An 18672-nucleotide genomic window follows, 5' to 3' on the forward strand; every position below is an offset into this window, starting at 1 on the left:
TGAAGCTTCCAAGCCTCAGTTATCGACGTCTGCGTGGGGACCTCATTGAAGTACTGTATACAAGTATACTCATGACTTATACAAGGTCCCAGAAGGATTACTAGAATTTGAAACAAGAACCAACACCAGGGGCCACGGCTATAAACTAAAAAAACAGCGTTGGAACACATCCATGCGACAACATTTCTTCTCGCTTCGAGTCACTGACATGTGGAACAGCCTACCTGATAGCATCGTTGACGCTCCGAGTATGAACATCTTCAAAAACAGACTAGACGAAGCTATGCAGGAGCATATTTTCAGTCTTAAAATGCATAGCAAATTACGGAACAGACAATAAGTCCAGCAGCTATCTCAATCAATCGTCAGCTATGGAAAGATCGGGTTCCAGAGGCCGGATCCCTTGTGAATCAAGTCACAAAAAGTTCAAGAATCGGCAACAGGCCATGGGCCTATTTCTTAAGCGCCGACACTTCTATTCTATTCTATTCTATAATGAGGTCCCCACGCAGACGTCGATAACTGAGGCTTGGAAACTTCATAATATTTAATCTTTCCTCACAGGACTTTCCCTTCAAGCTCGGAACTATCCTTGTTGCGCGTCTTTGAATACTCTCTATTAAATTTCTGTCCTTTTTCAAATTTCGGTGACCACACGACGTTTCCAAACTCTAGGTTCGGGCGCACGACAGCAACAAATAATTAGTCTGCTCTTGTGAGCGCTCTGCCAAAACCTTGTATAAACCTCGAGAATACTCATTTACCGCACCGAGATCGCCACGTAGACGGCAATATCATAGACTAAAAAACTTCATCTTCATAAGTACTTCTATCATTAGTCTGCTTATATCGCAAGTTCACAAGGAATTTAAAAGCAAAGAAAAGGCCAAGAAAATTCACCATATCGATATTGAAAACGTTTCGGAGTCCAGCTCCATCATCAGTTCGACTAAACTAAAAATGAATAAATTTCAAAATTGGTTCTTTCTTCAGGTATAAGGACGTTATTCCTGCTCGGATGCGATCAAACCGGTCTATGAGTTCTGTTGTGCACGCTGTGCATCTACGTACGTTGGAATGACGTCGCGTAACTTCTACATCCGGGTTTCTGAACACCGTGGCAGGAGCTATCGTTCTAACTTGCCTCTCGCCAAGCCTCCTCATTCTTCCGTGCGCCTCCATGCTGAACAGTGCGACGTGGCTGTATCTGAGAGTGATTTCAGGATACTCCGTTCCACTTCTGGCTGCTCGGATTTGAGAATTTTGGAGTCTCTACATATCTTCAAACGAAAACCATGTCTCAATAATGCGTTTAGCTCATATAATCTGGAAATAGTAAATCGCTAGGATTATATATTCATGTCGTACCCCTAGGACTAAGTTGTTCATAACTAGTCCTGTTTATTTCGATATAATGTTAGGTCTTGTTTAGGTTTTATGTTTGTCTTTGAATTTTGACTTTTAAAGTGATTTTATTCATTTTTAGTTTAGTTGAACTGATGATGGAGCTGGACTCCGAAACGTTTTCAATATCGATATGGTGAATTTTCTTGGCCTTTTCTTTGCTTTTAAATTCCTTGTGAACTTCATCTTCAATCTTATAAACGTTTTCATGAAGTTTGCCATCAGGAATCATCATTAGAAAATCGTTGCTTGCTTTTAAACACTCTCGACTAAATTTTTGTCGTTTTTAAGTTTCGGTGGATAAACGATGGTTCCAAATTTCAGGTTTGGCCGCAAACGTTAGCTTTCGAGTTTATGCATCGAAGCATTCGTAAGAATGTCTAATCATTCCCATTAGACAAAATTCATTTTACTAACTTGCATTTCAATATGTTTGTACAACGTCACGTCTTTTGTTAACGTGCACTCCAAAAGTTTATTATACGGTCGTCTCCTCATGAATAGCTAACATCAGTAACGTGCACCTACTACACATCGACTTCACCAATAATACTACCAAAAGCATACTGCAGCTCTACACTTCTTAACATCGCATTCACTGTATTATAAATTTGTGTAGCGTCATCGCAAATTCAGTGAGAACAATCTTGGCTCTGCTTCGTGTATTTCTTTCATAAACATAACGAATAAAACTGAACTGGAAACGCTTTTCTTTGGCTCACAGCTGCCCATTCTGACACTGAACCGTTTAAGTCTTGGTTTGAGATCTGTGATCCATTAGAGTACATTTCATTCGGAGGACTGCAAGTTGAAGCAAGTTCTGAAAGTCCACCAACCATAACCATGTCCAGGTGTCATAGTTGGCCTGAAGTGAGGTCATCTCTATACCATCAACCAGACACCAACACCATTTCATTCGGCTCCTAATAACTCACTTTTCGCTCACGCAGGACAATGCCAAACGCTTACACGAAATGATGGTGGATCCACGCATCCACTGGATCCCATTCTGCTAGCCGGTGAGTCGTTTCAAGTAAACGTGATCTTAACGCTACAAGACAATACCAACAATAAAATGGGGCCGCATGGCCAGCTATATCTACTTCCCACTTTAGTTCATATTACTTCTCGTGGAGGACCTAGCAGCCTATTAAGTCAAGTGCTTTAAAGCAAGGCGCTGTGTGGCCACAATCACAGCTTAAGCATCCTAAAGTTAAGCATAGAATAGAATAGAAGTGTCGGCGTTGCAGAAATAGGCCCATGGCCTGTTGCATGGTCAATCGGTCATACTGCATCTGGCCTAACCTACTCCGGCCTAGCCTACTCAAGCTGTAACATTTCTTCAAGCCAAACAAACCTGAGCGGACCTAACCTAACCTCGTAAGTTGCAGGAAGTTTGAGTGGCAGATCAAGTGAGCAGGTAGAGCCAGTCGATGGATGGAAGAAGGTGGCGAGTTGCGTCGCATAAGTCACTTTCTAATCGGGCGGCAAATTCCGTTCGTGGTAGAAAGGTAAAAATATAGGTCGAGGAATGGCAAGCATTGTCGCAATCTCTTCTAGTAGTTTGGGTTGGAAGCCGTAAGATCCACATGGCTCTTCAGAGCAATCAGAAGCTCGAGTACTTCTTTTTGTACTTCAAAGTTTGTTAACCTTGAGCCTAGTGACCTCGGGTCACGAGACTGATAATACTTACCAACTCCTCGTCTAAAATTGTTTTAAGTAATAGAGGAGTGACTTTCAGTTCTAAAAACATTTGTTGAATGATACACAGGTGTCAACGAAGTACGTTTAGTTGTGCTGTTCGTGGAACAGTTTACTATGAGCTAGTTTGAGCCTTACAAGTAGTCTATGCAAAAAGTATATCGTGAAACATCAAATTAAAATGATGTGGCTAAAGCATAGTCAGTGATCACTATAGAAATTTAGAAATCGAATAATGTATTTATAGTTAAAAAATCCAATGCATATTATAGCAATAAAGTCGATACGATTACATCACCAATTGAAATGGGCGTAATAGTTCAATATAATTATAATTGACAATGTATTGAAGACGCTGATGTTGGAGACGAGGGACGGTCATTGACAACATTAATTTAACATTAAATCCCCCATAGACATTCACGGAATGCATTTTATAATCATTACTTGAATCTATTCGAGTTTCATGGTAAAAGCGAACTATTAAGGGTGTTGAAATATATTACTTCAACACTTTTCATACTTAAATATACTGAGGTGAAGAAATAGATGGAAAACTATGCTGTAAATGATGAACAATAGATGATCAGACCACAAACAGCAATTCTCCAAAAAGTACGTAGCCTACCCAGTTACTATTCAAATACGATTTAATTCTACAGTAGTACATATAATCTTAGTTATTAAGCAATTGTACTCCGAACATATTGCGCTCACTGTCAAACATACAAACCAAAGAAATTACTTCACGTCAAGAAGAAAGAATTAACCGTGCGTTCAGTAAAGGAATCAGATCCACAAAGTTTGGCCGATAAGATAATGAAATTAAGTATTGTAATGGTTGCTGACTGTCATATCAAAAATGGCTCATCAATTACCCGATTTCACTCGCCTTCTCAGGTCGCGAACCCAGTTCATGGTCACGCAAACACGAGTTTTGCCGGAGATCAAAAGTTTTACCCAAGACTTCTTCATATAAGCTCGGCGACTTTTTCTTATGGTGAAACGGTTGAGTGCTGCTCATGGTGTATCTACGGCCTCCGCCTCCTGTTACGTGGAAAAGTGTGGCGCCATGCATTGGCGCTCCGTGATGAATAACATCGTAAGTATTTGTCCTCTTCAAAGAGTGAGCGCAGGCGCGGGTTTGAAGGTGTGGCGGAGGCAACGAAGTTACGCTTCTTCTCAAATCCACCAGAGTCCTAGAACAGCAAACTTTCCTTCCCCTGACTAAGTTAGGGATCTTAGCACCGTCTGCAGCTGATGATTGTAATGAGATATCGGAGTTGAGGTGCCTCGATGCGCACGCAGCACAATCTCCACGGGGTACTTGCAAACTTTTTCTGCGGACGCGAGACCTACCAGTTATAAGTTGGCAACGATTGTCGTTTAGTTTTGAGTTTCTCATTTTCAGAGATTCGAGATTTGAAGAAATCCCATCGGGATGCCCATCGTTTTCAATTTCTTTGCGGTTGCAGGTTTCTTCCCGTCGCTTCCTCAAGTAACAGAAGAACATGAGGCAGCTGCCAATAACGCAACAAGTGATCTCGCTCAGCAGGACTAATGAATAACCTCCGCTGAAGTCGATGATGAGACCTAAAAAAAGGTACAATTAAAATCTGGCACAAGTAAATGAAGTAATACACCGAAACGTGATGAATCTTCGACGTACAAATAGAATAATGAGAAAATTTTTCGTTTAAAAACTAGCAAAACGCTCTTTAATGACTTCAAACTGAGCTGGAACCACATAAATATATGTAGCTCGATTATAACTTTCTCAGCTCACCAGCTAGAGGAGATCCGACAAGAGCTCCTATTCCGGCTAAGAAGACAGTTAGTCCGAAAACTTGTGCGAGGCTTTGCCTGCCGAACAAAATTTTTGGCGTGATTGCGAAGTACATGTTCTGGGCGCCGAACATTATTCCGTAACATGCCATTGTTGCCACGAATACTAAGCCGTTAGAGATGAAGTGGAACAGACCAAGCAGCCCGGCTGATAGTAGCATAGAGATGGCATAGAGCACCGTGGTATTACCGACCTGCGATAAGAAATAATTAAACACCTTTACAGTTGCATATCTATAAAATGAGTGTATCTAAGTATTCGATAAAATGGTCTCGAGTAAGAATTTGCTAATTCTCATTGAACGCGTTATTGATCGATCAATCGATCAGAAGACACGAACATCATTTCTGAACAATGAGCTTAGGAACAACACTACTCAAGTGCTAAAAATTTTACCCTCATCTTAAACTTTGCCCATATTTCTTTCGAATCTAAGTTTCCTTTTTTAATACATGGGAAAAAACATCTCCCGATGCTTTTGAATACCTATATTTAGGGCTCACCTTTCCAACGGCCAGCATTCCACCGCAAAATCTACCGATGATGTCACCGATGCCTGCAGCGCTCATTGCTGTGGATGAAAAGCTTCCTACCCCGGCGTTTCTTGCAAAATCAGTGAAGATGACGTAGATGGTAAGGGTGCCGAGATAACAGAAGAAATACGAGAAAGCGAAACACCACACGCTTGGATTGCTGAAGACTGCGTCCGTTGAAAAACTGGAAAACGTAGAGGATAATTTGTCAGATCATTGCAATGCTGATCTCCACCGAATTATTTTGTTGTAAACACTGAATTTAGTTGGAATTTTTCTGATAGCATGCATGAATTCGACCATCAATTTAACAATATATATCGAAAATTAGGACAGCAAGCATGTTCATCGTGATTTAGCGAATATTTACTATATCACTACTATCAAACCCCTAAGACAGAGAAGCAAATTGGTGTTTGAAACAATTAGCAAATGAGATATGATCCTAAAATAGATATGATGGGCATTTCCTCACCAGAAAGGTGTACAGGATGTCCGCAGGCTCCGGAAATTCTTTTTCAGTCTCGCAATCAAGGTCTCTGAACGGACAGTTACTGACCCAACCTGTTACAATGTAGGAAACTTTTATTATATTTACAACGAGGAAGCAGCGTGCGATGGAACATTTTCATTTGCGAAAATCAAGACACCAAATATAAATAATTTAATTAATCATATTCGAATCGATAAGTGGTGAAACTGACTTATCAAACATGCAGATAACATTAATATCTGACGGTCTTTACATGATATAACATTAAACACACCTTATCACATATACATGAGACTGTAAATTAAATGCTTCTGCAGTAACACATTTTCCATGACTAAAATATCAATTCAAGGACTAGAGAGAGCTTGTTTCCACAGATGTAGCAAAACTCACATCCGAAGAGGCTGATTCTGTATCATCACTCCCATAGTCACCATCGTCGTCTTCAGAGTCTCCTCCGCTGATGAGAAACGATGCTTTCTTTTCAGAGGTGTTCACTTTGTCGGGTACATTATTATGAGCAATCGACTCCGTGGTCAAGACACCATCCATCTTTTCTGATTCTATTTTAGAAGAAGATCGTTGTTCTAAATAACATTTTTCGTTCATAAGCTCACACTTTTCAGACGCTAGCTGAAGACTACAGGAATTGGATTCGCCGTGGCGAAGTTTTTCCTTTGACCCATCTTCGCTGCTACTAGTTTTTTCTTCTTCTAAAAGATCGTCCAGTTTCGAACAAAGCTTCTCGGTTTCTTCAAGCTGGCTGCTGGTGGGAAGGCGAAGTGAAAAGCTGTGAGGGTTCGACTTAATGCCCTGGAACATTAGATCCAATCTGGAATCCTTGAGAGAAATCCTGCTGTGCTGTGAAGACCTGGAAAAAGTTTTAAATAAATTCTAAAGCAAGGAAATAATCTATATTACTTTAAGAATTCCGTTTTTAAAAAAAACTTTACTTTTTAACCTGTAGCGTTCAGATGATAACATTTTTTTACTTTTTTCACAGGACTTTTTTTTAGTAGAGTAACTTTTAGTCTTAGCTGTAGACAACATAATATAACACAGAAAATTGAAAAATGACGCCGTAACTTTTTTAATAGTTAATTACAAACCCAGATAATAATCACAATAATATAAGCAATAATAATTACAAACCCTGATAATAATCACACAAATAATTTCGAGACTCATCGCTCACCTTGCAGCCAGCGAAACTTGAGCTGAGGACAGCTTGCTGCTGAAACTGAACTGACTTCGTCTGTGGAAAATAATTTTTTTTCACTTTGTAAAATTTTGGAAACAAGATGCCTAAAAACGGTACAAGGTTATTATACCAAGTACACCAATCATACATTTTTCTGCTGTTTAATTTTCAATGAATCTTTCTGGTGCAGACATCTGCTAGTGCCGACGCGAGTAGAAATTGACAGTATGACAATTGCAGGAAAATGGCATTAGCTCTATCATGATGGCCACACTTGAATTGAGAAAGACACTTGGACTTGAGGCGTTAATTATCTCCACTGTTACACATCGCAATAACTTTAAGGCTACACGACCGTACCGAACTTATAGTTGAGATTTACTCTAGAAGTATCCTACAAATTTAAAAATTATTTAAAAGACACACATAGTAAATAAAACCAATGAAAATCGTTCGATCGGACTAATAATTAACCTGGCACTCTACAACATGAATTATATTGCTAGCCCACCTGAAAAATGCAGGCAAGAAAGAAGAACCTCGAGATAAAAGGCTGTCGTTGCGCGTGAACTCATCGTCGGGATGTCGCGCCAGACGAGACTTGGATCTGTGACCGCATGACGCGCTGCATGGCCAATAAATTTATAAAATAAGAAACAATATTATAGGATTGACAAAAATAATTAATTAAAATTGTTATTACATTGTTATTCAAATTTGTAACGTTGCCAGTGATGTAGTTATATTACATTTTCACTCGTTGTTGTTGATGATGTCAAAAAATTTTCCATTTCTATCTTTATTCCATGCATATGCAGAATTAAATCTGTAGAGGTTTTAGTTCAACGGTGGTCATGATAACATACAATGCTACGACAATGATGACGTACGTCGGTTCACCAGTGATGATTATGCTTTAATTATGAAGATGCCATAATAATAATGATGCAACAATAATGATCATACTATTCTTATGATTCAATGATTATTATTGACCTATGATTGTAGTGGTGTCGGCAGGTGTTGACAGACGACGATCTGCGGTCGAGGCTCGCTAGAGAATGAGACAAGTAACCCGCTTGTGGTGACAGCACCAGTGACGAAAACGACCTGAAATACGAGAGACCATCGATAAGCAGCTAGTTTCACTGTTACGACCTGAAATACGAGAATCATCGATGAGCTCCATGATTCACGGTTACAACCTGAAATGCGAGGGAATATCTATAAGCTTCAAGTTTCACAGTTACAACCTGAAATGTGAGGGAATATCTATAAGCTTCAAGTTTCACAGTTACAACCTGAAATGTGAGGGAATATCTATAAGCTTCAAGTTCTACGGTTACGACCTGAAATACGAGGGACCATCTATAAGCTCCTAGTTTCACGGTTACGACCTGAAATACGAGGGACTATCGATAATATCCAAGTTCCCCGGTGCATCAAGTCTGGCTGCCGGAACGGTCCGTGGGCCACGTACGGAATAGTATAACATTATAAGTTGAAAACTAAAAACAGATGCCAACGTAATTTATTAAGAAATAGTATTACAGGAAAGATAACTACAAATATCGCCAGTAGTGATTCCAGATAATTATTGTATTGATTTAATTTGATGGGTAATTGAAACGGATTGTTATGCTAACTTTGAGAACTTGTTAACATCACTTTGATCAATGAAAAACTGCAGCATCATCGTTAGAGCGCGATGTCGTTCACGTTTATGGAAACAAAGCGAAACAATTGGCGAAACAAACAATAAATTGGTATAATATAATTTTAGTAACAATAAATTTACAGATAACTACGCTTTCACTTCATGGAGCAAATATTTCATAGCATTCACAACTTCATACGAGTGTAAATGACTAAAGATAACCGTTGTAGATTTGAATTCTCACTTGTCGAGGAGTTCTGTTCGGTAGTACGGATGGTGGCAGATACGATGAGAGTTACGTTCACGTGCTTTCCGTCTCTTCTTACTATCGTTCTTGGCGACTTTCTTCCCACAATTATCTTCATTCTCCGATGACTCATTTTCTGACACAATTCTGTGATCGCTTGTCCTCGGGTTCTCAGCGTCTTCTGCTGTCCCAATAACGTAAATTGCATAACATCAAAATGCTGATGCATTCCCAGTAGAATATAATTGCAACAAAACGCATGAAAAACTTACTTCAAAGTAAAACTTTGGGCAAAATAATGAATTTGGCCCCAAGTGCTGACTGTAAACCTAATAATCAAAACAAATTTCATAATTATACTAGAATGCCGCTATTTTTTCCCGTTTGACTTTAGTCAATCAATTAGCACTTTAATAAATTATAGGTACGTTAAGAAAAATGACTGTAACCAGGCTACTCGCAGTTTACCCGAGGGAGGCTGTAGCAGTGCAGAGGGCGGCAGTGGGCAGAACAAGGCTCCAGCTACGCACAACTGCAGCGAGATGCCCGCACACACGATGAAAGACAGGCGCCAGCCATACGCCATGATCACTTGCTCCATCACTTGCGACTACGAATATAACATATTCGCGTCATATATAAATATATTCGTAACAAATCCTAGATCTATAAAAAACATATTTTATTTCGATTATTGAATGATATGTTTTACTTAAGAAATATAACACGTACTCCTGATAATATTTTACACCGGACGAAACGATTTACCCGAATTTTGGGTTAAGTATGATCATTGCAATGATCAATTTGGCATAAGTAAGAGTTAGAGAAGCTGCAATAAGTAATTTTACAAATTAATAGTTTTTATGTAACATACTGGAATTTATTTTTTATTTGTTACCGACGAACAATAGTAATTGTAAAAGCTTTATAGAGCTCAAAATTATTCTGAGCCACGGCTGCTGAAGCACTAGGAAAATTTACGTTAACTAAGATCAGATAAAAACTCGCAAAGGCAGCGACAAATTAAAATCCTTAATTGTTACTGGGACATCTTAATTGTACTGAGATGAATAGATTAATTAATTTTTCCGCAGCGCCCTAAATTGTATACAATGATTTTGAAATGAAAGAGCTACAGACTCATCCAAAGACAAAGATGGCACGTCAAGTTCGCTGCACTGCCTCGACATGAATATTATGTTATGGTCTAATATCTAACATAAGTCTTTAGATAATTAAATCTAATTTCTAAGTGCGTCGTAGCAAGGCCTCCCTTGTGTGATAGTTTCGCATGCAATGCACGCTCTGTGCGAGCAACCTTGGGTCTCAATGCACTACTACAATTGGGCCTCAATGCTGAACTCCTAAGCATTTTAGTGTTGCATTGTCATTTTGGTTTTCCATATCCATGAAAATTTATGGAAAAGTAGTATGTATAGTAATGGTGATTTTTGCGCAGGAATGTCGTCTCACACATCCCGGTGGCGGAACAACACAAAACAAATCAATAATTACTAACGGAAATATTCACGATGTTCACTTACTTAAAACGATCATGATCATTGAAGCAGCTGATAAAGTTGAAGAGTAAATATATTGAATTGATCGTTATAGAAAATAAAGAAGCCTAAACACCGAAAACATTATTTAAGGAATTCGTACAGCCATCCTGTTTCTTTGAAAATTTTCATATCAGTTTTTTCGAAACATCGAACATTATTTTTTCCAATATATCACGTCCAATATATTGAAAAAATAATAAGAAAATAACCGATCTTTGTCTTCAATCAAACTTGTTGAAAAGAACAAATTCTGCCGCCCTGTACAAGTATCATGTTGTGTGAAGTCAAGATAAAGTGGACCCACGGTTATATTCAGCATCAATGCCAGACTTATAATTGAGCCTGACTTTGTGAGAATAGAGAAGTGTTTTACAGTGCAATGAATTTGTGATTGGTCACGTATACACTACCGTTACGCAGGCATTAAGACAAAATAAGTAACAGTGCAACATTCGCGCTAGTAAAAAGAGCAAATTATGTTCAACAATAATGTGCTACTGTGAATTCTCAAAAGAATTAAATACTTATATGGCCTAATTGAAAATGTTAGGTGCTTTAATATTTATCTCATTTGTAATATTAATGCAATAGCAATAACGACGTCGGCGTTGATTAAGCCAAATTTGGCCCGTCGCCGATTTTAGACATCATAGAATTTTTGCAGCTGCTGGAACTTTGAAACCGTAACTCAGTTCTTCATTGTTGCTTTCCTTAATCACTTAGACCTCCGATAGATCTCGATCGAAACTTTTACAGCCAGCTAGAGTCAAACCCACGTCTCACTGACTCACTAATATTGCTCTCAGCTTAAACCACTCTACCTAGCAGATATATTATAAATATTTCGTAAAAATTTAATTTTAAATATAGTAAAAGTTTTACATTTACATTTACATAGAGAAAATTAATTAACAATTTAGATTAAATTCTTACCAATACGAGAACGCCGAGTCCGTTGCCGAGCATGGCAATGGTGGTGGCGAGGCAGTGGCGTTTGTCGAAGTATTGAGCCAAAACCAGGACAGCCGCAGAGAAAACCAAGTTCATTCCAGAAGCTGAGTGAAACAGAGACACCCAGAAATCAACTAGAGGGATTACAATATAAGTGAGAGAATAAATTCTTGTCAGAATCGTTAATTTGACCGAATATCAGAAAATGTTTTGAGTTTCTATACAGCGCTTGATTGCGAGAGGAGGGAACACAAAGAACACAAGAAGTGATTTAAACGCAAAATGAAAATTTTGTAGACGGAACAAATTATGACTATATGCCGAATTATTCTTCAAATTATGTAGAACGAATACCAGGATTGAAATTAGAATTCAAAACGTGAAACGGAGAAAAACTTAAACCCCATAAAGAAAGAATCAAGACTATTGAGCTGGAGCAAAATTCTGGTGTTCGATTTACACTGAACTAGCCGATCAATTTTGAGTTTAAAAATGTAGTTCATGGAACTATAGAATAGAGAGCAGAGTGAAAAATCTAACACTACCTTCATTCAAGCCACTATCTGCTTGTTGAACATCTAATGAAAGACGAATACATATTCATAATAAACATATAAGATATTCACGAAGTTAAAAAAACTGAGAAGCCATTCCGTATTTGATCTTTTCTGAAAAAGAGCATCATTTCTTCAGCATTTTAACTTGAATTACAGTGATCTCATACAAACAAACGAAATGGGACCGACCGGCGACCACAGCAACAAACAACCAATAATTATTGAAATGGGTTAATAAATAGCTATCATGCTGAAATTTGATCAAAGTGTAATGTTCCCTAAGACTTTGACATTTGAGAATGCATCAAACTCTTTAATCACCAACATTCACTAAGAAAATATGATACCTTATCCCGATACTGAGTTATTGAAACACTTATTATGACTACTTATTTCCACATCATTGATAAAACCAAAAATTTGTGCTGCTGTAAATGCAAGTATCAACTTAAAAAATTTGCAAGACTTTTAATAGAAAAATATTAAAATAAAATAATTGAATCTCATGCGGGAGTACCAATGAAAAAAAAAATAATTTATCGAAAAAACATCCATACCGAAGTGAAACAAAAGCCAACGAGACACCAGAAAATCAGGTCAGATAGGGGCGGTACTCGCAAGAAAGATTCTTCAATGTGCAACAAAGTTAAAAAAAAAACTCTGGGTATACGGTGATGTAAAAACTGTACCGAGGACTGGAGAAGCTGAAATTGGGTGATGAAAGAGCAGGAATAGCAGAAATATATTCAATAGTCAATAAATTTCAAGGTCATTTGAAAAATTGCATATTTCATGCGTCTAAATATTACAGAAACTGGCACGCATTTCAATGCAAAATATTCTCTGTACCCACGCAATATTGATTCTGTAAAATTAAGGGGACGAAGTACAGATTCCTCCATATTAGTTGTAATTCATTTGCAACTTGAATTTCAAAATCACGCTTTAAATTCACGGAAACTTTAAATTCGTCACTCAATATCATCAAAGCAAAAAAAAACATACTTCGTGTGGAAGGGAATTTAAATTAAGTCACATATTTTTAATTGTACAATCCTGATACACACCTTGCAACCGGAACGTCGGTTGACAGCTTTCTTACAGCAACAAACCTGTCCAATTGCTTGTCAGTAGTGCGATACTGTGAGTGTATTTACTGTTCAATGTGAACGGTATTGCAAAAACCATGAGAATATAAAGCAATCTAGTCCGATGTGAGTCTGGTTCATGAAATAATAGTTCACCATTGGGAGTTGGCACTGTTTTACTTTTACTGCTATGACTGACTCGGAAAGGCTGAGCCAACAGCAGGCAATGACGAGGCCTGATCACTTTATGACTTTATTACTCATGTGTGTTCTCAAGCTTACATTCTTCTTGACCATTAAATTGCGTGATCAATTGTAAAGTCATTTTGACAAATTTAATCTAGTCGTTAATCTCTATCAATCTGATCAAAGGTTTTTGTAAGTCTGATTCAAATTTTTGGAATTCGCAGACATTTTGAAACAATGCGACTCAGAGTCGTTCATAGGAAGTGAGGTTAGTTGAATTGCCCTTCATTTATGTAGCCTGGGAAATCTGGAAGAGATATTGGAAATCGCTTCACATGATGAATGCTTCTAACGCAGCTGCACCCTCACGGCTCACCACTGAATATATCATTACCTGAAAAGATGAATTCAGATGAACATCAATAAAATATGGCATGTTACCCTGTAAAAGAGGACATTAAGATTGGTACAAAAGACTTACTTATTAATGAGTTATTATTTCCGATTAGGTATGAAAAATCTCACTCTCGGTATCATTGAGAGCCCCAGGTGAAGCTTTCCCGTTGCAATAAGTATTTATGAATTGAGTCGAAAAAAGTACTGAGAATACTGTACGCAGAATAATCAGTCTTCTAGAGCATGAGACACCAATCATCAAAATAGAATCACTGCAATACCATAAAGGACACAAACATTCCTAAAACACTCACCAGTTATAACTCCGTAAGTGATGAAAACAGTTTGCAGGGTTGGGGCGAATGCCGACGCTAGGTAACCTCCGGTCATGACAAGGGAACCCAACATGGCGGCTACGCGACAGCTATACTTCTGGATGAGAGCCGAACTTGCCATGCCTATAATAGTGAGTGATAGTTTATCATATTATTATACCATGGCATGATAAACCTATGGACTGAAAAATACTAAAGAAAATTAATATATTAGAAGTTCAGAGTGCATTAATAGTATTTCAATATTTCACAAATTATTTCATGCAAAGATTACGATCGATTTATACCTGACAATTTTGAGGACCGGTTACTTGTGACATTGACACGATTTGAGTTACAATTTTGCATTATTTATGTTTGAAGTCGTACTAATTTCCAATCATATTAAATTTATAACGATGAGTCACCTCAATCACGAATCCTAACACGAAACTGGCAAGATGTAGGTATGAAAATGAGTACTTTTATAATGGCCGATATTGTTGTACTAAAAAATTACAATTATTCCAGTTAATTGTAATGTGGACGGTCCAACAATGAAAAATTTGATTCTATCGCTTGATATCTTCCGGGTTTATTGTTTAAAAATTCACATGGACACACTCACTGCCGAGTAGGAAGAATCCATTGACAAGCGATCCAATCCAGGCGGTGTAGCTTCGTGATTCTCCAAATTCCTTCAGCATTTCGGTGTAATATAACGAACAAGTGAACAGCAAACCTGTGTAAACAAAATGTAATGGGCTGTGGTAACCAAGATGTTTTAAGTAATAAGTTCATTTTAATGCAATAAATCGAATCAAATATCATCTCGAAATTTGCATCTCTTTGTTAATCATGAAACAAATGAACAGAAATATTTCTAAACATTTAATATCTATCATGGTGTGACATACTGTAGCATCCGTTGGAGTAAATCCTTTTTCGTTTTACCTGACAAAATACCAAACGAAATGAGGACTCCAACAGCAACAACCCAGGCATATCCTCGGTCGACGTCCGGGTGTGGCTTGTATTTTGGTGCAACTTTAATGTTTGATTCATAAATTATTCCGCCAGTTTTGAGTTTTTCTTTTTCAATGTCATCTCCCGCATCTGCATTACAGTGACATGACTGACATCTGCTGGAGACTTCGTTGTGAGTCGCAATTCTTGACGGCATTCCAGGTTTGTCATTCGGTGACTTCCAGTGGAACGACCCCAAATGATCCAATGCAGGAAAGTTTGGTACGCTGATTTTCAAATTCGGCTGATTCAAATTTAAATTGACATTCAGGAAACTAACTTTGTCCCAAGATGGAGAGTCAAAAGATTTCGTTTTACTTCCATCGTGGTGTAGTGTTGTTACTTCACGAAGACAATCTTCTGCCTGAAAGTAAATGGTGTTGACGTAATATAATTTTTGGTCATCTAAGTCAGTGTTTGCACAGGAAACAGTCAATTTAGTGCTAAAATAGATGCATAGATTGGTAGTCATAGGAAAGATTTATTTGAAAAATAAAAGACTGCATTAAAATTTATTTCTGCTCAGTTCTTAAAGCATTAGTTACTAACATTTAATAATTGTGACATGAATATTTCATGACTTTATTATTTTCGTTGTTATATTAAGTATCACTGATTACCTAAAAAATTGCAACTTAGTACTACTCGTTAATTATTTCGATGTTTAGGTTAACTCATTTACGATTGATTATACAGCTAGGCATAGAAACAAGATTCGGCCTGTTTTATCGGCAAATGGATCACAAATGTATTGAAAGCCAAAAAGAAGAATAATGTAAATGTTGTTCAGTTCATAAACATTGGAATTCTATTTGGGAAAGAATTGCATCGATAATTTAAATTTGATTTTGCAATTGGTACATATAACTTATTTTAAAAGGCGTAAGATTGTTATTCCATATTATGGAAACAAGAGTAAAATAGCAGTCCTATATAGGTTCTGCGAGTTTAACGGATCTTTATTTAATTATGACAAATAAGCTTACCTAATTATTATCAGCGGGACTAAAGATAACAGGAATGACGAGATTTGGAAGAGCGCGATTCCAAAATTGTACGAATTATCAAGTCTGGACAACGACGAGCTAACCAGGCTAGTTAGAAATAAAATAAATAAAATCGTGAAAATTTAATACGTTAACTAACCTTTGATTTCTCTGTGTCAAACTGCGACAATGAAGAGGGGTCCTGAAAATTTTCTGAAGCATTCAAATTGTTTGCAGCATCACAGCAAAATTTATTTGCGGCAGCATGAAATGGTGTAAGATCAGATTCACTTGGATTATCTTTCTTGTCCTTAAAGTTCTCATCAGCGTAGTATTGCATGGCAGGAAATCCATCCTGAGCATCATTATTTTCCGAAGGCCGAGGACCATCTACATGTGTGGACCAGACTTGATTTTCAGGGATTGGTTCCAAGGAGGGTGACATGTAGCCATGATTACCTTCATACGAATGAGACGGCTCTTGCTTAACGCAATTATGGCTCTCGAGAGAGCTCATGACTTCATTGGCGGAGCAAGAAGAGCATGCATCGCGTGAATGTGAACAACTTAATCCAAATTCTGAAAATTTTTCCTTTATGACATCATTTGTGCTTCTGGCAGTTATTCCATCCGCCATTTGTTCGCCTTTTTTTGAGAAACATTGATCAGTAGACAAAGGTAGAATGAGATTGTCTGCGTGCGTCTTGGCTGGGCCTTCCGAGTCACCATGAGTTTGGTACCCGTTTTCTCTGAATTCGTTACCCATTTCCCACTTAAACTTCACTGGAAGAAATAAAGAAAGATAAAACGACGATTAAAATATTTTAACTACATAAATCCTATCGAGCAATTTTAATATGAAGTTTTCAACAACCAACTTGAACGCGTTGTTTCGCAATGTTTTTTTGCCGCTATGATAACGGCTGACGCAACAGACCCTCAGCTTTTGGCTAGCGTTAGTTCAATAACCTTATGCGCGGGAAACGAAGCAGCCTCGTGAAACTGCAGAATTTTCATTTCACAGCTCTCTATAAAAATTATATTGATACATGATTTTTTACTAATCTTAGGTGCAAGACGTGATGTTAACGAATATTTTTTACAAAATGCTGAAGTCACGAAGAATGAACATTTTTATTTTGCATGTTTCAACACATAGGTACTTGCATATAAATCAACGATGAGCATTTATGATAAAATATTTAGTCAATACGATAAGGATTTGCTGTTACAGCATTTATGATTGAAAAAATCAGTTCAATGGCAATATTTTTTGCAAAAAAACATTTTGTATACAATGGAAGTAAGTACGATTGAATTTCATAAGTGGAACATCGTAGAACGTAGATTATTGGTCCATCGTCGATCTTACTCGATCAGTCTATTAGTGATCATTCTGCTGACAGCTGGAGATATTATCAACTACTGTGAACTACAGTATCTCATGCAGTAATTGAATTAAAATGATCTAGGTAATTTCGATTTTTTCATGATATATACTCTGCGAGTATGGACCCAAATTTGTTTTAATTTATTAACGTTTATCAATTATTGGGAGTTGGAGATGTATCAGTTGTGTGTCCCAAAACACAACCTATGCGTATACTAATCTCTTTCAATAATTATTATGATGACCCGTATGACCTATCATCCTATGTCATGCCAGGACAAAAGTCATCTCACTTAAGAAGATCAATACTGAGTTCACATTGTGATGCAACATCAGGGAACAGTCCTTCTCCAACTAAAATGCTTCTCGATTCTACAAAATACACCACAACAAGTATAAAAAATTTCTACCGCTCACCTAAAAATAAAATATATAACGGTGTTTTGGAATCTAGCTCGGAAACTTTGTGAAGCTACGACAATCAACTTGGGAAGCGCTGTCAGCAACGACGACTTCACGAAAAACGACACCCTCTTAACACGCAGGCGAGCAGCTTACTAATGCCCGTAAGCCGCCTGCCCGCCCTGCCGCAGTCGTCAGAGAGTGACTTGAGAGAGTCCGGTAGAAAAAGAGCAGCCAGCTGATTGCTACATTCAGTCTTACAAAAATAGGCTGCGGCACGCCGGGTGCTTGCAAAGTGTACCTATCCAAGTCCTAAACTAAAGGGCCCACTATACGATAACTCTACGCATGAATGAAAACAGGCCTTTTTTAGATTAAAGAGGTTGCATTGGTAAGAATCTGCAACCTAGCTGCTGAAATTTTGGGAATATGATAGAAATTATGATTATTACATGCAGCTGATGCGTGTTGGCAATGCACATGCGTCACTGATAGTCTACCCAGTTCTATAGCGTTCGTGTTTTAGAGACAGAGTGAATGTTAATCTACGTAAGAGTTCAACTTGCAGATATTTTCATCTGCTATAAGTATATCTATGATGTATTGCCTTATTATATTAGTTAATGATAGTAAAATACTACCAAAATTTTTAAAGCAGTATTCTATGACGTTGAATTTGATTAAAATTCGAGTTGTATAAACTCATTCCTTAGAGGGCCAACTTTGTCG

The 18672-nt window shown here is 37.7% G+C and overlaps 1 protein-coding gene across 2 annotated transcripts; it reads right to left on the reverse strand.

Annotated features, from left to right (window-relative positions):
• Positions 1 to 3178: 3178 nt before the first annotated feature.
• LOC108667310 lies at positions 3179 to 16934 on the reverse strand. Of its 2 annotated transcripts, none has more exons than XM_018154328.2 (15): positions 16312 to 16934; positions 15094 to 15529; positions 14768 to 14881; positions 14140 to 14283; positions 11581 to 11702; positions 9551 to 9692; positions 9080 to 9263; positions 8175 to 8288; positions 7690 to 7803; positions 7173 to 7232; positions 6371 to 6848; positions 5960 to 6048; positions 5455 to 5668; positions 4892 to 5144; positions 3179 to 4698 (listed from the first exon to the last, which is right to left on the reverse strand). In XM_018154328.2, exons 1-15 carry the CDS (start codon positions 16915 to 16917, stop codon positions 3980 to 3982), a joined length of 3789 nt encoding a protein of 1262 aa, XP_018009817.1. In that variant the 5' UTR covers positions 16918 to 16934; the 3' UTR covers positions 3179 to 3979. The 2 variants fall into 2 exon arrangements, with proteins under 2 accessions (XP_018009817.1, XP_018009816.1); XM_018154327.2 differs by having other exon boundaries at positions 9080 to 9266.
• Positions 16935 to 18672: the final 1738 nt, after the last annotated feature.

The sequence above is a fragment of the Hyalella azteca genome, unplaced genomic scaffold (assembly GCF_000764305.2).
Source record: "Hyalella azteca isolate HAZT.00-mixed unplaced genomic scaffold, Hazt_2.0.2 contig17970, whole genome shotgun sequence".
NCBI classification, from domain to species: domain Eukaryota; kingdom Metazoa; phylum Arthropoda; class Malacostraca; order Amphipoda; family Hyalellidae; genus Hyalella; species Hyalella azteca.